The 23,384-nt window shown below is 43.0% G+C and overlaps 1 protein-coding gene across 2 annotated transcripts; it reads left to right on the top strand.

Annotated features, from left to right (window-relative positions):
* Positions 1-1,533: 1,533 nt before the first annotated feature.
* Positions 1,534-21,437, top strand: ATP1B4 (ATPase Na+/K+ transporting family member beta 4). 2 transcript variants are annotated; one of them, XM_053581074.1, is made up of 8 exons: positions 1,534-1,773; positions 5,880-6,129; positions 10,149-10,277; positions 10,540-10,644; positions 13,584-13,780; positions 14,407-14,463; positions 17,118-17,213; positions 17,917-21,437. In XM_053581074.1, the coding sequence occupies exons 1-8, from the start codon at positions 1,711-1,713 to the stop codon at positions 18,076-18,078; spliced, it is 1,059 nt and encodes a 352-aa protein (XP_053437049.1). In that variant the 5' UTR covers positions 1,534-1,710; the 3' UTR covers positions 18,079-21,437. The 2 variants fall into 2 exon arrangements, with proteins under 2 accessions (XP_053437049.1, XP_053437051.1); XM_053581076.1 differs by having other exon boundaries at positions 5,880-6,117.
* Positions 21,438-23,384: the final 1,947 nt, after the last annotated feature.

Here is a 23,384-nt window from a genome sequence, read left to right on the forward strand (position 1 = left end):
GCAAATCTATTAAAGTATATATCAAACCACCAATTACCCAGAATGCTAAGGAATGAGAGATTCTGGAGCATGAACTATTTTGTCACCTGAGGTCATGTTGCTCCAACCCTCTTTTGTCTCTCCACTTGCAGCTTTTAAAATGTCAATAAAATCACTGTACTCTTTTCTGCTTTACTAACACAAGACCAGTTAACCTATCCTTTGTTTGGTTTTTGAGGCTTCCAAAGGCCTCAGGAATCACACAAAAGGCTGATATGAGGCTGGGCATGGTGTCTCATGCCTGTAATCCCAGCATTTTGGGAAGCTGAGGCAGGAAGATCACTTGAGCCCAGAAGTTCAAGACCATCCTGAGCAACATAGCAAGACCCCATCTCTATAAAAAAATAAGAAAAATTAGGTGGATGTGCTGTTGTTTGCCTATCCCTAGCTATGCAGGAGGTTTAGGCAGGATAATTGCTTGAGCCCAGGAGTTTGAGGTTGCAGTGAGTTGTCGCTGCACTCACTTTAGCCTGAAAGAGTGAGATTATGTCTCAAAAATAAAATAAAAATAAAAATTAGCCACAATTGAAGCCATTTTCATCAGAATAGTCCAGACTTGGACTTATGACTAAATTCCTCTAAGTTATTGTGTTGTTTTTCTTGGTTATGAATATGCCCAGAATCTCAGTATCTGCAACATTCTCAGCCACCTGGGTATAATGGCAGGGGGGGTGATTTGTGAAGGAAGGATCACAAAATCTACCCAGGCCTTTTAACCACCAGGCTCCAGTGGGGTGGACCAAACAGGCCAAAAATGCCATATAGTGTTTTGGGCTGTTTCTACTAATTTTTCTTTTGTTGGATCCCACATTGGCTTCAGGAGTTATATATGTCTGGGAAACTGACACTGCAAAGTTCTGGCTTGTTCCCTTCCCTGATGCTAAGGGATAAATATAGATCTAAACCACTACAGAAATTTGGCCAGGATTCCAAGGGGTGTGTGTCTGAGGGGCAGTGACTGATGGGGCCACTCTGACATGTGGCCTAGGAAAAGGCTTCTTTAATGTCCAAGACTTTCTTTGGAGCAGGGAGGGGTAAAGCAGGAGTCTGGCCTGTAAAATGAGAAAGCATACTCTACATTTTAAGAAGCTCAGGGATTGACACAAATAAGGAATATTGTAGGTGGCTTAGAGTGTGTGTGGGGCGGGGGGGGTGGGGAGAAAAGGGAATCTTTCCTGACACCCTAGATCCTTTGGATGAGGTCAGCCTTATGAAAAAAGCAAGTTATTCTTGGCCATCTCCCCTCACCCCCAACTCCCACCCATGCCCCACCCCCTGCATAAACTGATATCCAACTCTCAATTGAGAAGAACATGACTTAAGATTCTCATTGGGCCCATCGTATCTCCTCTCAAGTGCTGGAGAAGGGCAAGGGGTGGAAAGACACATGAAGCAGGGAGGGGTGAGCCACTCATCCTCGTGACCCAGAATATCTCCCCCTCCCTGTAATGATGAGCTTGCTTTTCCATAAGGGCTTTCCCTTCATTCGGGGAAGGGGCCAACCAATGAGAGAGGGGCATGTTAGATTATTTTGGGGAAGGGCTCATGCTAGTAGGGTTCACTTTTACCAGGCGCTAAGTGTCCCCGGCAACCAGTGTCTCCTGTACCAGTAGAAGCTCCAGAACTCTCACCCGCTTGCCTGACTCTGCAGTCTTTGCCCACTGAATAGCCATGAGACGGCAACTCCGGTCCAGAAGGGCTCCAGCCTTTGCTTACGGTTATCGCTACAGACTTGTGAGTCCCAGGGGGCAGAATATTTTGCTTCCCCATTCTGTAATGGGGAAGGGGTGGGGGACTGTGTCGTCCTTGGTTTATGGCTACCTCTCCTTCAGATGGGCAGAAACAGCAAAGTTTAGGGAAACCCAGGGTTTCAGAAAGGAGCATTTAACTCCTGCAATCCCAGGGCACCCTAAATTGCTGGCTGGAAGGAGGAAGCCCCTCTTCCTGTGGAATGAATACGAGGGACTGGGAAGAGACCAGAGAATAAGGGGACTTCTAAAGTTTTTTCTTGAGAGTCTAGAATTTGAACGGACCTTTTGAAGTCTGGGAGTAGAGGTTTCATTTTGATAGCAAGAAATTTAGCCAAGAGAGAAGGGAAGAGGAAGAGGAAATGAAAGGCACTGCCCACCCAGCTGTCTCAGGGCCTTTGGGTGGTAGTTTCTTAAAACCCAGCTGCTCTTTTTCTGAAGTAGAAATTTCAAACTTAAGCTAAAAATCATAAAATCGTTGATAGGAGCTGGGAGGAATCCTAGACATCATCTCTCCAGTACCCCTCATTAGGTAAGAGGCTGCCAGGGCTCAAGAGCTTGGGAGGAACTTGCAAGTTAGTGAAGGAGCCAAAGTGAGAACACAAGTCTCCTCACTTCTAATCTTGTGCTCACTTTCCATTGTGTGTGCAGTCTGCAGCTCCCTAACCCCCACCTGCCACCCCACACTGCCTAACACACACACACATTCTCCTTTGGTGTCACCATTTGTCTCCAGGGTGCATTACAAATTATTTGATCTAAAAGTTTCTTTCCATTTACTTTGCTATAAATCATTAGTATGTATTAGTATGCATGACATGCAGTACTTTTTGGTGAGGAGGATTCTGAAATCTTCCCCAGAGAGAACTGTGATCTGAGCCCCAGGAGGAAGCAAACCCTAAGCCATTTTTCTTTGGGTATGGCCAGTTATATAACCGTGGAGTTAAGTGAAGACTGTCAACAGTCAGCAAAAGAAAACACAAATTCTTCTAACCCCATACCAACTTACAGAGGGCTTCCCTTAGCTCTCTGGCCACAATTTGTAGAATCTTTCTTTTGACTTCCCCAAGGTTCCTTCCAGCTCTCAGAGTAGTTACAAGCTGTGGGGCATATATAACTATTCCTTACCTGCTGCTTTTTCTATGTAATATTGCTAAAGTGTTGTGCATAATTTCAGTTATTTGTCAAGTGGCTTGGATTTTAAATGCATCAGGAGATCTTGCTCTTTTTTTTTTTTTTTTTTTATTTTTGGCCGGGGCTGGGCTTGAACCCGCCACCTCCGGCATATGGGACCGGCGCCCTACCCGTTGAGCCACAGGCGCCGCCGAGATCTTGCTCTTTATAATACTTGACAAAAATTAAGAAGGAAATTATTTGATGCAATCATGCACTAATATCTCTTTTAAAATTAACCAGCAATTCAAATGTTTAAGGGTGTTACTCAATGTGGGATACAAATTTATCCTTTAGGTCATACTGTTTTTTTTATATATTTGTTTATATATATATATATATATATTTAGATTGCTCAAAATGGAGCCACGATCTGCCCTTCAGATTCTTCCCTTTTAGGGAAACATGATGGCCCCAGTACACACCCACTACCATATTCTAGTGTGTGTGCATGCGTTCACACACACACATAAAGTCACGGAAAGGTAGTGCCACTTTAGGAAACTGACAAAAACAGAATCTTGGGGATAAGCATTCTCATCACCAAAGGATTCCTCACTGCATTTTGTTAAATAGTTGCACGGAAGTGCATTTTACACAGGATTTAATTTAATGAGAAACTTTTTGGGAAGGCCTCCCATGAACACTGTGGTGTTCCTCTGTACCTAGAAATGGGAGAGGAGAAAAGATTTAAGGTTCTCAAAGTAAGGCTCAGGTGGTAGGAAAGCTGTGGAGGGAAATTAGCTCTGAGACAATCAATTCTTCCCATGAGGGTAAAACTTTAATGACAAGCCATCTTTAATGGGATTATCACAAGAGTTTATATCTACAAATAAGATCGGGCCAAGGCCAATGTTAACCACCTCCTCTGTGGAGCAGAGGTAAAAGGCAGTCATAGGCAATGAGGGGAGAAAAGAAATTTATTCAGAAAATAGAAAAGGAACATAAATTCTTCCTTGATAAAATGCTATATTTAAAATTCTCTGAGATTCTGAGGTACAGTAGATTCTCTGGGGGTGTGATGACTTCCCTCTCCAGCACATATGACCGCCAGTTTAGGATGACCAGCTCTGTGAGAGCACTCCTCCAGAGTCCTGCATCAGGAGTTTTAAGGCAGGCATGTATCATTGTTATTTAGTCAGGACTCACTGGGTACTTTGCTCTGGGCTTTATACTATGGAGGCCATCAAGAGGTAAGAAAACATGCACCCTGCCCCCTGGGTGCTCAGAATGTAAATTGGGAGGTCAAATATGTACACAGGTCCTCACGTAAGTGAAAGAGATTTAAGAACAAATGATAATCCATTCAACATGGATGAAGAGGTTGGATGAAGTTTGTTTTCCTAATCTTTACATTGTAAGTCCATATTAATCAGAAGTCCTTGCTTATAAATGCCTGCAATCTTTTAGGAACACAGAACCTGAGACATTGTTGTGCTTCATAAATCTGCTAAGCTACCTCTAGGCACTTGTGCTCAGTGTGATAGAAGAGAAACATCATTGTCCAAGGTATCAAGAGACACAGCCTCTGAAACTGTCAACTCTGTCACGAACTTGCTGCCTGGCTTTGCTTAGATATTGTCTCCTCTTTGGGCCTTAGATGGACAAGCAAATCTTGAAGGTCCTTGTCAGTTCTAATAGGATGTGTGATAAAGAGCTGTACATTGGAACAAATTAGAGAGCATTTCAAGAGTGCTTATAATCAAGAGCTAGATAGTTCTGGGCAGGCTGAATGCTGAAAGATGAGCCTTGTCATTCTGTATCACTTTTACCCATTCTGAAAAATCCAATTTGCTACTCTCCTCCCCAAACAAAGGCAGCATTTTTAGCTGAGTGCCCTCTAAGTGGCCTCTGAGGAATCAGGCAGGGAGCGGGCAGCACAGAGCCCCTGGCCTCTAGTGTTCGACATATCCCACTCCAACAGGTGCATAGGCCCTGCCGCTCTTCAGACTTGGACAGCAGAGGCAAGGGAGAGTGGCCTCATTTTCTGCTGCTGCAGTGAGCCTTGGCAAACCCCCAAAGAGCAAAGATACAATGCTACAGTCTGTGGCTGGAGGTATTCGAAACACCACTTGGTGAAGTCTGGGTTTCTCTCTCTCTCTCTTTTTGGTTTAATTTTCTTAGAACCACTCAGAGAAGATTGCAGTTTCAAATCTCAAGTAATGGCTTCAATCAGTCAATCAACAAATATGTGCTGAGCACTTACTACGTGCCTAGGTTTTTGCCTAAGTTATAGGGGGTGACTAAGTGTCTAAGGAAGCCTGGGGTCTTAGCTCTCAGGTGGTCTTTCCCACTAGCTTTAGGCAGGAAGAGGTTCCAGCTAGGGTAATAGTCAGAGAAGCAGCAAATAACTGGCCACGGCTTGTTGCTGGGAAAGCAGGGTCAGTTTTGAGAAGGGGTACCGCAATTGGCCTCTCCTCCTGATGTCTGTCCCAGGCTATTTTTAGACACTACTTGGGATGGTGAGGTTGAGCAGCTGAAAGTGCACAGGGTGTCAGGATGAAGTTGGCTTAGACTGGGAATTTGCCATCATGGACACAGACGTCTAAGACTTCTCCATCCTCCTGTGTGAGCTCAGGTCTTTCCTGACAGGCCAAAGTCAAATAGGGGGCTAAGGTCCCAGGACAGAATAGTGACATGAACAGTCCTAGAGGAAAAGCCCAAGTACCTGAAGCTGAGAATAAAACTTCTACCTCTAAGGAAAGAATCCTGAATCAAAATGAGTCATAGAAAGGGTATTTTCTCCAAAACAACAGAGAGAAGGAAAATCATCCTCTCGTAACAATGGGTATGTGTACGAGGAAGTGGAAATTTGAAGCTTCTCCAAATATTGAGTTGTTTCCTTTTATTTTTGGTTGGTGGGACGCACCATTGGAATTTTTTTTTCAAGAAGGGGATTGTGTTTTGTTACTGTTCCAGGATGATCAGGATGAAGCGAACCAGAACTACTTAGCAGATGAAGAGGAGGAAGCAGAAGAAGAGGCTCAGGTGATGGTGGTGCCCAAATTGGAGGAGGAGAAAGAAGAGGAGGAAGAGGAGGAAAAGGAGGAGGAAGAGGGTCAGGGTCAGTCAACAGGCAATGCCTGGTGGCAGAAATTGCAGATCCTGAACGAATACCTGTGGGATCCAGAGAGAAGGATGTCTCTGGCCCGAACAGGTCAGAGTTGGAGTAAGTCGTCCCAACGCCCCAGCCTGGTGTCCTTTGCTTTTGGCATGGTGTCCAAGGCTCCTTTACCATACGCTGCAACGGGCTTGTCTGCAAACTTCTCTTAGTATTTCATGTGAAAGCACCAATCAATGCCTAGGGAAATACCTGCACTGTGGACAGATTCCATCAGAACAAACTCCAAATGGGTGAACCAACTTGATCGTGTAACTGAAATACACTGGGGTCAATATCAGTTGCAATGCACAGAGACACTGAGGATGGAGTTGAAAAAACATGAGATTTTTTTTTTTTAAGTTCCTGTCCTGTCATTTTCTATCCATGTGATCTTGGACCCGCCATTTACCCTCTCTGAGCCTCAGTTTCCTCACCTTTCCTGAGGGCAACGATCCATGCCCTGCCTCTCTCACAGGATCAGAGTGAAACGCCAATAAAATGTTAATATTGTAAAGCTGAAAGAACTATGCTAAAACTATTTCTAAGATATGAGACCCAAGTCCCTGCCGACCTGACCAGGGGTTTTTATAAGGCCTCATCATTTCATTGTATAATGCCATAGAAGGAGAACCAGGAGGCCTGCCCCTGGCCCTGGCTGGTGGGTGCTTTCCTCTCAGTGGTAGGCAGAGAAGAATGTAGGGTTAAGAGGATTGTTCCTGGAGATTAAGGCTGAGCCTCCATGTTGATTGATCAATGGCAGAATTGGATTCCTTAGCATTTCCTCCTTGGACCACGTGCTGCCACCATTCTCACTTTATAACTTCCCCAGCATCCCCCTTCCAGGGTCCTACCCACCTCTTAAACTATTAATGCTAAGCCTTCCCCCCCTGGAGATTTAGTCAGTGGTAAAATTCACACTTGCCACACTCTGCATAGTCCAGAAAAAGAGCAGCTGGTGGTTTGGAACTCAGTCAATCTACAGAAGACAAATAATAGAGGATGCTATGGATGAAAGAGCAGTCCCCGAGTGCCAAGGGTCTAGGTTGGTGAAGTTGATGGCTGTGCCTTCTAAAGGCCCCTTTGGCTGAGAATTCTGTCCCTCATAAAGTTTCACCCTGCTAGTTAATTCAGCTCAGTCAGGGTGAAACAGCCAGTCCTGCTTCCTGGAATTAGGAAGAGCAGGTGTGGGGCTCTGAACAACACCCACCTCCCTTCATCCCTCCTCAGTTCCCAGCCCCACCCCTGCCCATCCCTCCAACTCTCAACTGGAACAAATGTACAATTTAAGGGACATTCCGACATTCTGCAAACTGCAGACAAATGCTGGACACTCTTTGAGGGCTCCAAAGGCAGCACAGCTGTTTCTCTCTTGCCTAAAGAGGTCTGGAAAAACCAGACCTTGTAAAATGCAAGTGTGATTCTGGGAGTAGGGGTCATACATTAACCCTTAGACAGCCAGCCCCTGGGACTTCACCAGATGAGTTGATCCAAATTGCTCCTGTGGAGGACAATTCCTAGGCCACCAAGTGGGGATGAGTGGGGAAGGTTCAAGTGTCCAGGGAAGAACAGCAGTGGGAGCACTGCATGGTAGGCCATAGACAGACCTCTGGGTTGCAGGTCTCAGGAGAGCCCAGGAATTCTTCTGTTGGGCTACTCTGGGCAAAGGGCAAACAGTAATGTTAATGCCTCAGCCATAAAACACGTACCTTGCTGCCTTCTTTCCTAAGAACTAGGTGCCCCTTAAGCCTTTACTAACTCTGTTCCAATCTGAACATCAACCTGCCCAACATACATACTCAGCCTGTTACTATAATCTGGGCTTTTCCTTTGGTAGCTGGGCAACCCCTATTTTTAGGAACTATATGTTATTTTATTGGATACTGACAAGAACCATATGAGGTAGTAATATTATTATCCCCATTTTGCAGATGCAGAAACTGAGGCTTAGAGAGGGTAAGTAACTTGTCTAAAGTCATGTAGTTACTAAGTGACAGTGCTGGGATTCAAACCCAGGTTGGATGAACACCAGAGTTTATTCTCTTGCCAGAACACTACACCATTTTCATGAACTCTAATCATGAATAAAGCCCTAATGGGTAGGGCCTCAGGATCTGGTCAGGTGCTTTTGTGGGAGGAATGAAGAATTGGGAGCATGGGCACTTAGTGGTCTATTCAAGCCTAGGAGGGGCATTCAAGAGAGAACCCTAGATTTCCTAGGGGAGAGGCCAAGTAATACTTGAACATCTGGGGCAGAAAAGATTAGAGGGATCAATGGGTTCAGATGGGGGCCCTGCTTGGTTTTGCCTGGGGGTGGTTGAAATAGTCTATGACTCCAGGGCACCCACTCCTGAGTGAGGCCGAAGGGACTTATTGCTAGTGCCATTGTCCTAGCTACAGCTTCCTGGCCACACACCCTAGGAAAGAAGGAAGATAACTCCAAGGGAAGGTACCTGTGCTTCATTGCTTTCTCTTCATCTATGAAACTGAGTCTTTTGGTCCCTCAGGATGACTCCGGGTGTTGATCCCTTCCCAGGATGGGGATAAGGGTGGAGGAATGGAGGAGGAAGCACAGAGAAAATCTCACGAGGATAGCCAGTGGGCAGCAGGCAGGCATCACAGGTACACAGGTGCTGTTGTTTCTTCTCCAGGGATTCCAACTGAATCACTGTGTTCAAGTCCCAGTTCTGCTTTAGTTCATCTAATAAAACATAAAGGGTCAGTTCCACTTCTAGTTGGATTGCTATAGCGTTTTCCCCTTCCCTCCCACTCCGTTTTTAGTTAATTTTATTCAGTTCACGGTTCAATTTAAAAATTAGTATTTGGATTCAGTTTGGGGTACAGCAAAGTTATGTGGTTTGTTCCAGTTTCTGGTTCATGATTCAGTTCAAATCTGTAGTTCCAACATCATGTCACTGCTGTGAGCAGAGCCAAGTACTGTTGCCTGAGAGAACCCTGAGGAAGACTTGAAAAGTTTCTCAGCAATCTCACGTTCATTCATCTGGGGGAAAACACAGTCTTAATACAGCCCACAGAGGGAAAATTCACACAACTGTGCTTCTGGTTCTATTGCAATAATAATAATGTTAATGATAACAATGACAATGACTGACATTTACAAGGTGGGGCTTGTTGGCAAGCACTCAGTATCTGCCAAGTTCTGTGCTATGCTTTTATATGCATTATTCAATGCTATGAAGTGAGTGCTATTATTTTGTAGTCCTTACTTTATAGATAAGAAAATCAAAACCAGAGGGGCAAATAGCATGTCCAAGATTAAACAGCTAGGAAGTGGTATAGTCAGGATAAAATGTAAGAAAAGGCTGAATTTCAGATATTCTTAGGGATATAGATCAGAATATGAAGTAAATACTAAACTTTCCCCCACTTTCCTGTGAGGAATCAGAGGTGCAGAGAAGTTCTATAACTTGCCCAAGTTCACAGGCAGTAAGTGAAAGTGTCAGTGATTAAGAACCATTTCCTCCTCCTCCCTTCCCCACCCTGTTCGTGTTCTTTTTGAAAAGCAGAGCCACTTAAACTTGTGCTAAAGATGAGTAAGATTTGAAATAAGTAGGACAAAATCTCACTTTGCCTTGATTAGAGGCAAGTCCAGTGGAAATTAATCAAAAGTTTGAATTATAGACTATGTGAAAAGAGATGCTGTTTTCATCACTTGCAAATACATATAATCACTGGAACCAAGCTGCTAGGACTCTTCAGGGCACCTGCTTTAATGAATAGAGAAGAATGATTTGTACTTAGGACATCAACATTGCCCAGAAGACTCTCAAGCACTTTGCCCTCTGCAGTACTTTAAACTCCACTCCCCTGTAATCTTGTTCATGATCGTCATTTGCTCAGCAAGCCCTTCCATCGGAGATGCTGTAAAGGTAAACTGCAATCAGACTCCTGACACAATCCTCACTGATTCTAAATTGGTGAAATCTGAATAAGCAAGGACACACTGAACCTGGGGAATTTCTTTAAAAGCCATCTCTTGTATGGGTTGGGTCTGGTTCACGGTTTCAACTGGGGAGGTGGGGCTTGTTGGCAAGCACTGACCACTCTCATCTTTGATTACTCTGCAGGCCTGATCTTAGTCATCTACTTCTTCTTCTATGCCTCCCTGGCTGCTGTGATCACCCTCTGCATATACACACTGTTTCTGACTATCAGTCCTTACATGCCGACCTTCACTGAGCGGGTGAAGCCTCCTGGTGAGTGTGCCCAAAGGCCCTATGTTGTCAGAACTTGCTGGACAGAAATCTGCTTGCACAGCAGGTTCAGCCTCAATTAACTTTGGCTCTTCCCGGTAATGACTTAGAGATTCAATTATTAAGAGTAAAAGTAAAATGGTACTTGGCAAATTATGGTCCTTTTCATTTTGATTGCCTGGGGGGAAATGGTTTCATGGGAATCAATACCAAAAAATGATCCCACGAATGGGTTAATATATCCAAGACCTGTTTTCATTGCCAGGAGTTATGATCAGACCCTTCGCCCATAGCCTTAACTTCAACTTCAACGTTTCTGAACCTGACACTTGGCAGCATTATGTGATTAGCCTAAATGGCTTTCTCCAGGGTAAGTAAGTTCCTCTGGATAGTGGAAAGCTCTTTTGAAAGGTGATGGGTGGGAATTCAAAATTCAAAATTCACCTGGCCCAGACATCCCAATCTTCCTAACCCCAGCCCATCATGGTCTTTCCTTACTGTTCATCCCACTCAGCACCTGTAGATACAATTAAAACTGCTCTAATGTATGATAGAATGTTGCCTTGAAAGCATACAGAGCAACTCTCCAGTAAGACCATAAGCTCCTTGAGGTAGAGAGCTTGTTTTCTTTTCTTGAACATCCTACAGCAGCTAATAAAGTCCCTAGCACATGTGGATGGCTCAATAATGATCATTTATAAAAGATAATTCTGGGGGGAGATAGTGGTGAGAAAAGGAGAATGTTCTCCAGAGCTGGAAGATTCCTGCCTTCTATACGTTTTTAAGTTAAGATAATTAATTTCCTGGAGATAGGCTATCTTGAAGGGAGAGAACAAATGTCTTTATTTAACAATATTCCAGAAAGTTAGAAGAAGAATCTCTGGGTGGCAGTCAACTCCAAATTTTGATCCCAAATATTTTCAAGATGCCTATCTCTGTAGCATCATCAGGTAAATTTTCAGGGACAAATGAATGAGTTCGTGGAGGCCCTTCCACATGGTTTAAGTTGAGGTAGCAGCTTGGTTAAGGTTAAAAACAGAGCACACAGGTTCTGTATTTATCCAGCTATCATAGGAGAGCTCTAGTGGGGTTTACATTGCTTCATCTAATCTGCATGGGGAAAAAAATCCAATTAGTCTTGCTTGGTTGTCCTGGCCTCGTTGAAGCTGAGGGGTGGGGTAGCTAGTAGAATGCACACTGAATTAGGAGGAGACCAATCACTTATCATGTGCCAGGAAGTGTTATTTAACCACATAAATTTTGTCATTTAGCTTTAGCTGTGCATAATAGACTTAGTTGGTTGTCCCCATTTTACAGAGGAGGGAAACTGAGGCTCTCAAAGGGGAAATAACTTGATCAAGTCTCCCATCAGCAGAACCAGTATTTGAACCCACATTCATGTTTCAGATACCTTTGCTATTCAAGGCGTCATCCAGCGACCAACATCATGAACATCACACCTGGGAATTTGTTAGAAAAAGAAGGGCAGAATCTCAGGCCCCACCCCAGACCTGTTGGATCAGAATCTGTATTTTTACAAAATCCACAGGTGATTTATATAAACCTTCAAGTTTGAGAAGTGCTGCTTTCCCCTAATTCTATGCTGCCGTATGATCAGGAGTTAGAAACTCAGGTTTACCTCAGTAATGCTTGGTGTTATTTTGATTAAACTTGAGTTGAAGAGTCCTCACCTGTCAAATGAAGGGAGGCTGGATTCTTTCTGAGTCCATGTAGTTCCATTTTTGGCCACAAAAATATTTTGGACATCATAGCCAACACGATCTCTTCTTTTCTTTCAAAATGCTTGGGAGCTATTGAAAATATATTGCCAGAATCTCTGCTGAGGAAATCCCTCTGAGAAGCTAGTAAGTGGAGAAATACCAATTCTGACCTGATAACAGAGACAAGGAATGCTAGGAGAAGCGCTGAGTTTTTAGCTCCTAAGAGCAGATAATATGTCCTGCTAAAAAGAAACACATCTCTGAAATAGGCATCCAAGAGTATCAGTTTCATTCCCATGAGGACTGGGATTTTGTAATAAGGGTCATACTCATGTCACATTATTTTTAACGGAACTACCTCAAGAGAAACAATGAGCACGTGGTTGCAGCTTCTATTTAGAAAGGTATTGAGCATAGCTCTTGTTCTAAAAAAAAAATTTAAAGCCTTGAATTAAGTGTAGTTTTGTCAAAGGAAAAAAAAAGGCATAGCTATAATTGAAATAGATTTAAAATTCCCAGTAGCCACTTAAGAATATCAAACCCAAGTCATAGCTTGTGTAGCTGAGGATCCAGCAGTATATTTCAACTTTTGCTTCTGGTGAATCATACGTGCACAATCACCTCTGAAATCCTGAGCTATGCAGCACATGAATACATGAGGACTAGGGCCAACAGGACTAATTGGGCTCTATCATTTAGAATCAAATTGGAAATAACGCAGCTATTTCCAAAGCCAGTTTTATGGGCTACTCTGGTAGCCCAAAGAGTCACCTCACCTTTCCGATCTCTCCCTGATATGTGTACCCTGGACACATGTTACATTCCATCCAATGTAAAAGGACGCTAATCCCCAAATGGTTTAGGCCTGAGTAGACAAGATATCACCCTCTAAGCGGCTACCCTGTGGTTGATTGTCCTTGGTTTCTATCTTTTAACCTAAGCTTCTATTTTGCGGTAGTGCTAACTTCCCTCTAGAAAAGATGAGGAATTGGTTTATTCCCTCCTCCTCCTCCCTCTTCTCCTCTTCCTCTTCTTCCACTTTCCTTCTGTTCCACAACACATACTTCACACCCTCTTACAATCACGTGCCTTTCATTGAACTCGAAGGGAGACATTTCCTAAAATGAACTTAAAGAGATTTAATCTAGGAACTTAGCCTCCTCATGCCTCAACATGATTCAGTCAGTCCCTCTTCCAAAATCTACCAACTGTCTGCCTATTCCTCTTCCAGAAGCAGAAGAGGAAGCTCTCCAAGTTTACAGTTTACCATATCTAAAAAGATATAATGGGAAAAGAGAAGTTATAAAGTGAAAAACATATTACCCAGAAACAGATATCCAGAAGTTCTGAGGAAATAAGCAGGGATAGGCAATAAAAGTGGGCAGAGGTGAGGAGCCAGGAAGGCTTTCTGGAGGGATGTTGCTGATGAAGGCCACCCCAGGTCCTAGGGCTTCAGGTAGATCGCGTGGGCTTTCAGAGGAGCACAAGCAAGCTGGAGAAAGGAAACGTGGGAGGGAGGACTGCAGAACACATGGCCTTCCCCTGTAGCACCTGCCTAACAACACTTTGCCACCCATACATGCTTTAGGTTATAATGACAGTCTTCAAGAGGAAATGAATGTAGATTGTCCCCCGGGACAGTACTTCATCCAAGATGGTGATGAAGAGGAGGACAAGAAGGCCTGTCAATTTAAGCGTTCCTTCCTGAAGAACTGCTCTGGTCTGGAGGACCCTACTTTTGGATATTCTACAGGACAGCCCTGTATTCTTCTAAAGATGAACCGGGTATATCAGCTCTTGATATCTGGTGGATATCTGGTGATGAAAGTGGATGAGCTGAGTAGGAGGGCTCTGGCCACTCCGTCCTCACACACTACAGGTTTGGCCATTTTTACTGACAACATTAGAAATACAAACAACCAGACAAACCTATCAAATCCTTTTTCTCCCTGAACACTTCCTATTATTATTCTCTCCTCCACCCCCAGGCTTGCCCCCTGATTGACTCTGTCAAGAATGAGGTCCTGAGCTATTTGGAAGAGGGGATAGGGTGGGATGGGAGATAGTTCTTATATCATGGAAAATGCATTTTTCTTCTCTCCTGTCATGACTTAGGTATCGCAGAGCCTGATCAGGCCCACCCCTCTTGAAACCAGAAAGTTCTTTACAACCTTAGGGTTATCTTACTGCAATTTCCCTTAATCAGGCACGAATACAAGGAATAAGCTGAGCTGCATAGCTCTGAAGATGTTTTTCGTATCTGCTGTTTGGAATGTTTCTGAGAAGGCAAAATAGATGAAGCTTGTGCCTCAGGAAGGATAACTCATGGGGTGGGGGGAGGTAGAAAACCCACATTTTTTACTGTCCAATCTGTTTTGTTAACAACAACAACATTGGTTTTCTTTTGATAGATTGTAGGCTTTCGTCCTGAGCTTGGAGATCCTGTGAAGGTTTCCTGCAAAGTTCAGGTAAAGTGCCCTTTTGAGTAAGCATTGTTAGCACATCTGTTTCATGCAAAAAGGTAGTTCATCCTTGCCAAGGACTTAGACACAGACCATAGGTTAGGTTAAGGGTTAATCTTTTTATAACTACACCTCCCTTCAGTGCCTCAGGCCCTCCTCTTTCCAGGAAGCATCCATACATGTTTGTGTGTGTAGTTGTGTGTATTGTGTCAGTGTGTCATAATTTATACCTGCAAAAGCCAAAGACTGAACCTCAGCTGAGGGCCACAGCAGGGAACAAGGATATGCCACGTCATTAATTGGGATTCTGTTTACACTTTTGATTTTAGCTCTAATTACTTGTTTCTTTGAACTAAACAAACAGCTTTCATTAGAGTCATTAGTCCCCAGTTTTAAAACTGAATTTCACATTTTGCAGCAATGACCGGGTAGCACCGGGTGTTGCAATAACAAATGACTACAAGGGAAGTATAAACAGAACTCCATTAATATGCTAATTAACTGTCCTTTGAGGGGCCATTAACTCCTGTCTCATCTGTGCCAATTAGTTCCTTTGTAGGAGGAAGCCCTAGATCTTGGGTTTGCTTCTTAAACAGGCAGTAGCTCCCTCTGGTTGGATGACCATCAACTGTGCACACCACCCCTGGACGGTTGTCTTGCAAAGGTGGGAGGCCAGGCAATCCCATTGTCCGTACTAAAAATACAGCTGAAAACTTCAGTCTTTGCTGTGGCAGATCAGAAGACAGCAAAAGGCAACATTTATCCAGTCAATATCCCGCATTCAGCAACCATTTACTGGTCACTTGCTACATACCAGGTCCTTTGCTAACTAGGTGGTAGGAATGCTGAGATAAATATGACTCTGTCTCTGAAATCAGGCCAATCAAGTATTACAGGTGCTATGAAAACTGTAATGGGGACATTGAAGAGAGAGAGGTTGGTTCCATGTGGGAAGTGTTGACACGGAAAATAAACTTAAAAAAGTCAGGCTGTAAAAAAAAAAAAAAGTCAGGTTGTATTTGCCAGGTGAACAAGATAGGAGGGACATTCACTCTGTTCACATGCATGTGTGTATGTGTAAATATTCACTCACGTGAGACGTGATACAAACTAGCAGAACTGATTCCACAGGCGATTCTCAAAAAAAAAAAATTTCGGGGTGGCGCCTGTGACTCAAAGGAGTAGGGCGCCAGCCCCATATGGCGGAGGTGGTGGGTTCAAACCCAGCCCCGGCCCAAAACTGCAAAAATAAAAATAAAAAAATAAAAGCAGCGAACGCTTGAAAAAAAAAATTTCATTGCTTTTTAAAATATATAAATAAAACAGAAAGACCAACTCAGTCTTAAACTAGCATATTAATTGGCCTGAGTTCTGCTTTTAGTTCCCTAATGGAAGGTGTTCATTTTTTCAATTTACATCAACCTTGCTGAAAACTATCTCTTTTTTTGGTAGATACAGAGTCTTGCTTTATTGCCTTCGGTAGAGTGCCGTGGCGGTGGCGTCACACAGCGCACAGCAACCTCCAACTCCTGGGCTTAGGCGATTCTTGCCTCAGTCTCCCGAGTAGCTGGGACTACAGGCGCCCGCCACAACGCCCGGCTATTTTTTTGTTGCAGTTTGGCCGGGGCCGGGTTTGAACCCAGCACCCTCGGTATATGGGGCCAGTGCCCTACCCATTGAATCACAGGCGCCGCCTGAGAACTATTCTTTTTAAAAAAAGAAATATTAAGTGTCTCTATATACATTGTAAAATAATCAAATGGTCAAATCTACACCCATTTGTAGAAATTGTGCAGAATGAGTTAATGACTAAAATAAATTAAGAACTTAGTTTGTAGCAAGAAGAACTATAGTGTATTGACGGAAATAGTCACATGACCCTAGTGAATAATTTGCTAGTAGCTATACACTATTCATCCTTAGTAGCCCCAGGCCTTGGCTGTTGAGGGCAAGCCTAATCCATAGGCAGAATGGGCAGCCCCCTACCTAACATTGATGTGATGAGGGTAGACCTGTTTACTTTAATCATTTCCATTACCTGTGTTCCACTTACATATACTCCTGACTCCACCTACTGTAATCAAGCACTACAAAGAATGTGGTCAGAGACATGAGTTTAGGTGATCCAGCTGTAGGCTGTGTGTCTATACATATGGTCCCTGTGCACTTGATCTCACTTCCAATAGAACCGAGCCTGCAGTGTGCAAGTTGTGGAGTGGATTTACTAAACATGTTCTAACTTACACCTGCCTCAGCTTCAAAGTCCGAGACTGGGTGCCAGGCCCAGTATGATTCTTTGGGAAAGGATGGGAGTGGTAGGACCTCTTTCCAGAGCAGCACCAGGTGCTGCAAGCTCTTTGGATCTCTTCTGTCTGGGTCCTCTAGAAGCCAACAGAGAGCCATACGGAGCACCTTTGGCTTCCTCAGCCCAGGCCTACTTAGAATTCCTTGAAATAAAAAGCCAAGGAAGAGTCACTCCCTGGAAACACTTCCCTGGGATTGGTAAAGGCTGAGCTTTGCCCTGTTCTGCTTTTGTGGTTGTCCTGGGACAGTTGGTTGTGGGTCACACAGTGATTTCACCTGGGGCACAAGTCTGTTTAGCTTACACTTTAACTCACTGTATGACCAAGCACCCCACATATACTTACTTTTGCTTACAGAGAGGTGATGAGAACAACATCCGATCCATCAATTACTACCCAGAGTCGGCTTCCTTTGACCTCCGCTACTATCCTTACTATGGCAAACTGACTCACGTAAGCTGTATCCCCTTCAGTCACTGCTGTGAGAAAGGGTTCAGAGACGAAGGGCTGGCTGGAATCTATGAGAGTTAGGGAGCAGTAGGTAGTAGCAGAGGCCTGAACAACTGCTGACCACAACTAGGAGCTTTCTCTACCAATTCCTATCACAACCACACTCCTTTCTGCATCTGGAAGAATCTCATATATGGTGTGGTCTAAGCCCTTCCATTTATAGATGGGGAAATTGGGGTTCAGAGAGAGGAAATGACTTACCCAAGGTCACATAGCTAATCAGTGGCCGAGTCAGGAGCAAATTACTACCATTGCACTTAAACATACCAAATAATTGCACTTCCCTGTTTCCCTCATTTGTAGCTTTGGGCCAATGAAGACTTCATCTCCAGCATAGACTTGATAGATAATAGTTTTATTTTGATTCATGGTTTGATATCCAGTAAATCATATTACACTGAGGCAGAATTCTTTTTCCATAGAGGACAATCAAATATTTGATAGTGACTTATGAGAAAAATGTGTGATTTCCGCACACTTTCTCAAGGCAGGAAGAGCATGTCAGTTGCTTTGACCATTTGTGACTTGGCATCATGGGATTTATTCAGTTCCCTCTGTGGAGGTTATCTCATCCTGCACTGATTATCTGATCACTTCCTTCCTGCTATTTCTGCACTCTTAGAATTCATTGTTCTTCCCCCTGCAGGTTAACTACACCTCTCCCCTGGTGGCAATGCACTTTACAGATGTGGTGAAGAACCAAGCAGTGCCCGTGCAGTGCCAACTGAAGGGCAAAGGCATCATAAATGATGTCATCAATGATCGTTTTGTGGGTAGGGTAATCTTTACCCTGAACATAGAAACGTAAGAACTTCAGGTGGCCAACCCCACCAGTTCTGTTTCTGTTTTGTCTCACGCTAGCCCTGTTAGCACCTGAATTCTTTTCCTTTAATTCGGACACAGCCAGGTGGCCACATAAGACAGCAAATCATCTTTCCTTGCCTTTGACATGTGTCTAAAGTGACATTGTGGGAGCTGTTTGATTTTTTAAAGGTAGTCTCTCCTGATGACAAACAGATTGATTTCCTTTCCCTCCATTTAAAACTAAAACCTATTCTTGCTGCTAGAAATTTCGCTGTAGTGTAAACATAGTATTTCATAAAATTCACAATGGCCATGAAGAATTTCTATGATGATTAGAAATTCATCATGTTCTCTAAAATTGTGAGGGTTTTAGAGGTGCGATTCCTCCCAACCAGGCTGATAATCTAACCCCCCTGTTCAAAACCTTCCTGGCAAGGTAGTTCCCTGGGAATCACCACTCAGAAAAATCCAGACAACACTTAGGGCTGCTATACCTGTAGAATTCCATATCCAGGAGTGCTTGAGAAACTGGCTCCCTCCCACATGCAATTAAATACCGATCTGAAGACTAAGTTATCTTCAACTGGGACAGAAAGCAGTGCTCACTGGATATGGTTCTGGGATAGAGATGAAGACACATTCTATGACTTTCTTAAGAGGTAGAATCCACTTATCATATGGATGTAATTGGTGTTTGGTCCCTTGTTCTATGATAAAATCATCCAAAGGCAAACATTCCTGAAAACAGGTTCAAGCAGAGAAGAAACCATGGGAGAAGATCTCCACCAGCTAATTATTCTTGAGCTCTTTGTTTGACAGTAGTGTGATGTTCTTTGAGACCATCAGGAATGGGTGTGTTGACCCCCAGCTACAACTCTGGGGATTGAAATCAGGGTCTGCCAACTAATGCATGACAAGAAAGAAAGCTCTTGCCAGGCCACCGTAAAAGCCAAGGCTCATTAGCCAGTTTTGCATTTACTTTCAAAATGATGTGAGGCAGATGTTTATCCATGTTGTGGATCAGCCAGGTCGCTTTGTCTTACCTTTGGCCATGTGATCATTCCGCTGCTTCTTAACACCTCCAGTAGGGGGAGGGCTGGGACAAGGAGAAAAGGCAAGCACCAGGGACTAGCATAGTGCCTCAGCAACTTTAAATGTCACCTAGAAGCATCCGGAGTCTGAATCTCCTCTACAATGTTTACTTTCTCCTAAAACAGGGAATTGACAGTCTGGTAGTGAAGATAAACAAGTGGAGAAGTAACTCTGATATAGTGTGATGTGAGGTATAAAACTAGTATGTGGAAATGCTATGGGAACATGAGGAAAAATAACTAGCTTGAACTGAGAAAGTAGCAGAGGAAATTTCATATGCAAAACCACAATTATGTGTTTGGGTAACTGTGAACTGTTCATGTAACTGCAGTGTAAAGACTCAGAAGAATGGCAGGGAGTGGCAAAGATTTAGGCTAAGAGAGGTATTTAAGATCTTTGAGTTTTATCCAGTAGGTGAAAAGAAGTCATTAAAACATTTTAACCAGGGAAGCCCTGTGATCACATTCGCATCTTAGAAAGAGCACTTTGGCAACCACAGTGTGAAGAGTGGATTGGAGAGAGACGAGACTGCAGAAATGGGGAATGAAGAAGAAGGACGAGTCAAGAATAACTCCAAGGTTTTAAGCTTGGCTAGAACCAGTGAGATGGTGATACTGTTGATTAAGACTGGGAATACAAGAGAAAAGCAGGTTTGCTGAAAAAGATGCTGAGATCAGTTCTGGACATTTGGCTTGTGATTTTCTACTGGTTAGATATTGATGTGGAGATGTTAACACATGTAGGGCTGAGAAGAAGGACAGATGAAAACAAAAGTCACATTTGATTATGTAAACTCGCTTAAGAAATTTTAAGCTATTTAATCTTGGGAATTGAAGCCAATTAAGTAAACACACTACACCAATCTAGTCTGTAGCAGTGTTTTTTTTCTCTTGGCTTTGTGGCAGAAAGGACTGCTGTTCTTCTTCAGAATCTCCTTCCCAGATACCTTCCAAGTCTTATCACCAGAGTAGAGGGGGGGCTGACCACTATTAACAAGTGATAGAAGGTATAGGACAGCAGGTCTATGGGAAATATAAAAAAATGAAACTGTCTCCTGCTTGCCTATTAGCAAATTCACTTTTCAAAACTAACCATTAGAAAGAAAAAGAACAACATGAAAAAGACAACAACTTTAAATCCATTTAAAAATTGTCTCAATTTTGGCTCGGCACCTGTGGCTCAAGCGGCTAAGGCGCCAGCCACATACACCTGAGCTGGCGGGTTCGAATCCAGCCTGGGCCCGCCAAACAACAATGACGGCTGCAACCAAAAAATAGCCGGGCATTGTGGTGGGCACCTGTAGTCCCAGCTACTTGGGAGGCAGAGGCAGGAGAATTGCTTGAGCCCAGGAGTTAGAGGTTGCTGTGAGCTGTGATGCCACAGCACTCTACCCAGGGCAACAGCTTGAGGCACTGTCTCAAAAAAAAAATTGTCTCAATTTTAAAACTAACCTTTGAAAAGGTAAAGGACAAAATGAAAAATACAATAACTTTTAAACAATTTTAATTACCTCAACCAATCAAACTTTCAAAATTCAGTAGTAAATGATAATAGGACATTAGATCTGGAAAGGATATTAGAGCGCATTTAGAGAAAACAGCCTGCATTGCATCTGACTCCAGGTCCAGTGCTCTTTCTACTCTGAGCTGCTGCTTACCAGGAAGTACCATCTTTTTAAAAATCAATGAATGTTATCCCAAACATTTGAAACATATGTCAAATCTGAGTTAAAATAGTTAACATTTCACAGGAATTCAACTACTGGTGCTATATTTTATACGTAATACATTATCCTGTTAAATGTGTTGACTATTAGACAAGGAATTATGAATCTTTTGTGAAACGATATTTCTCATTCAATGGAATCTACTGTGTCCACAATTTCAAAGCAGTATTGAGGAGTACTAAGTTTGGGTTGTCAGCTAGGACACGAAAAAATAGCTTTACTGTACAGAACTGGATATAACATAGTCGTTAAAGTTAGATTCTAACTGTTCAATAAACTTCTAGTAGATTAATTTAAATAATACCCATACTGTGCTGTGTCAGGATTTGATTTGTATACCATCTGTTGCAATGCATTTGGTTTTACTTGACTGTCGATAAGAAATACTACTTCCAAATGTCTTCATAGTTTTGTCCATGCTAGATTTGGTTATGATTTTTTACCTTCTACCCCTTTGAGATTTTTTCCTAAAGTTACCTTTCTTAAGCAACCTTTTACTGGGGATGTAGAAAACATTTATATTGTCTTGGGTTGTTGACAACAATAAATTGAAATAAAAAAGAAATGTATGATTTCCTCCTTCTAGACTGTATCACTCTTTTCCCACAGGAATATTGGGCAGCCATGTGGGTGGAACACTTGACAATTGACAACCTATTTGTTGAAGACTGTTTTTCTTCCTCTCTCCCACGCCCACTGTTTTCGACTCTTGGGGTTTAGCCATAGGAAGGTGAAACTAAAAGCTGTTTTATTTCTGGGTATTTTTCCTTTTCCAGTCTCCATGCTTGGTTTCTCAGAAGACTGTTTTGTCAGAGCAGCCTTTTTTCATCAGGGTTGAGTCCTGGTATAAATTGTTGTTTGTTTGTATAGGAAAAGAACACTAAGAGAAACTTTGAGGTGGGGGAATGGAACCCAAATCCAGAGAAACTCTGCGAATGTTTAATGTAAATCTGACTAAGTGACCTTAGGGCACATCTGGCCACAAAGTAGCTCCCAGAGCAAATCTCTAGTGGCCATTGCAATTAAAGACAAAAATATTTCTGTTACTTATTCAACTCAGAGGCTACGCTGCAGCAGGAATCCCTTTTTTTCCTTCGAAGCTGTCCTGGCCTAAGGCTCCCAGTATATTTCCCCTTATCTAAAATCTTCATCAGAGTAATTTTTTTTTTACTGATTTCCTCTTAAAATATTCATATGTAATAGAGTAATTTAAGCAAATCATACAAAAGTGTTATTTACATTGTGATTTTTATCCAGACTGAAGATGGAGGTTTGGGTATTTGTAAGGACTGATGGAGGCAAAGGCGAGGCAAGGAAGTTGAAAGACTACTTCACAAAGTTCTTAATGGCAGGTTAGAAGAAAAAAGGGGATGATAGGGTTTCAAGAAAGGTTTAAGGAGGGTATAAAAGGCTCTCTAAGTCTGACAGATTATTGTCCAGAATGAACTTCCTTAAGGCTCTTAGACTCCTATAACAGTCAAGGTCCCACCATAAATAGATGGCACACTTGGCGAAATACAATCATTATAGGAGGGTTTATTTACAATGGGATTACTTATAAAATGATAGATGTAGGGGACCATGAACAGCACAGTAACCTAGCCTAGTAGGAGCTGACTTGTTACCATCCATTGACCCTAAGATTCAGGGGCAAGAAGTGGTTGCTAGAACCCAGAAAGAATAAGTCATGTACAGTTAACTGACTTGAGAGGAGTGATAAAGACTAAGTTAGTCCAAGGTGACCTTGTAGGGAGAGGAAAAGGGGAGAAAATACTTTCTTAATCTGGTATCCTTTGGTACATTGTTTAGAATTCTTTTGCTTGCAAGTGACCATGCAAACAAATGAACACAAAAACTCAAATTGACTTAGGGATAAAAGAGAATTTGTAAAATCACATAACTGAAAATTTCAGGTATAGTTTGCTTCAGGCCTAGCTACTTGGGAGGCTGAGGCAAGAGGATCACTTGAGCCCAGGAGTTTGAGGTTGCTGTGAACTATGATACCACAACACTCCACCCAGGATAACAAAGTGAGACTTTGTCTCAAAACAAAGGGCGGTGCCTGTGGCTCAAGGAGTAGGGTGCCAGCCCCATATACTGGAGGTGGTAGGTTCAAACCCAGCCCCAGCCAAAAAAAAAAAAAGAAAAGAATAAGCAAAACAATCTTGAAAAAGAAGAACAAAGCTGGAAGACACAATTTCCAATTTGAAAACTACTATAGGCTTGGCGCCCGTAGCACAGTGGTTATGGTGCCAGCCACATACACCAAGGCTGGCAGGTTCAAACCCGGCCCTGGGCCAGCTAATCAACAATGACAACTCCAGCAAAAAACAGCCAGGCATTGTGGCAGGCGCCTATAGTCCCAGCTACTTGAGAGGCTGAGGCAAGAGAATCGCTTAAGCCCAAGAATTAGAGGTTGCTGTGAGCTGTGACACCACGGTACTCTACCGAGGGTAACATAGTGAGACTCTGTCTCAAAAAAAAAGTAAATA

Source organism: Nycticebus coucang, chromosome X (genome assembly GCF_027406575.1).
Source record: "Nycticebus coucang isolate mNycCou1 chromosome X, mNycCou1.pri, whole genome shotgun sequence".
NCBI lineage: Eukaryota > Metazoa > Chordata > Mammalia > Primates > Lorisidae > Nycticebus > Nycticebus coucang.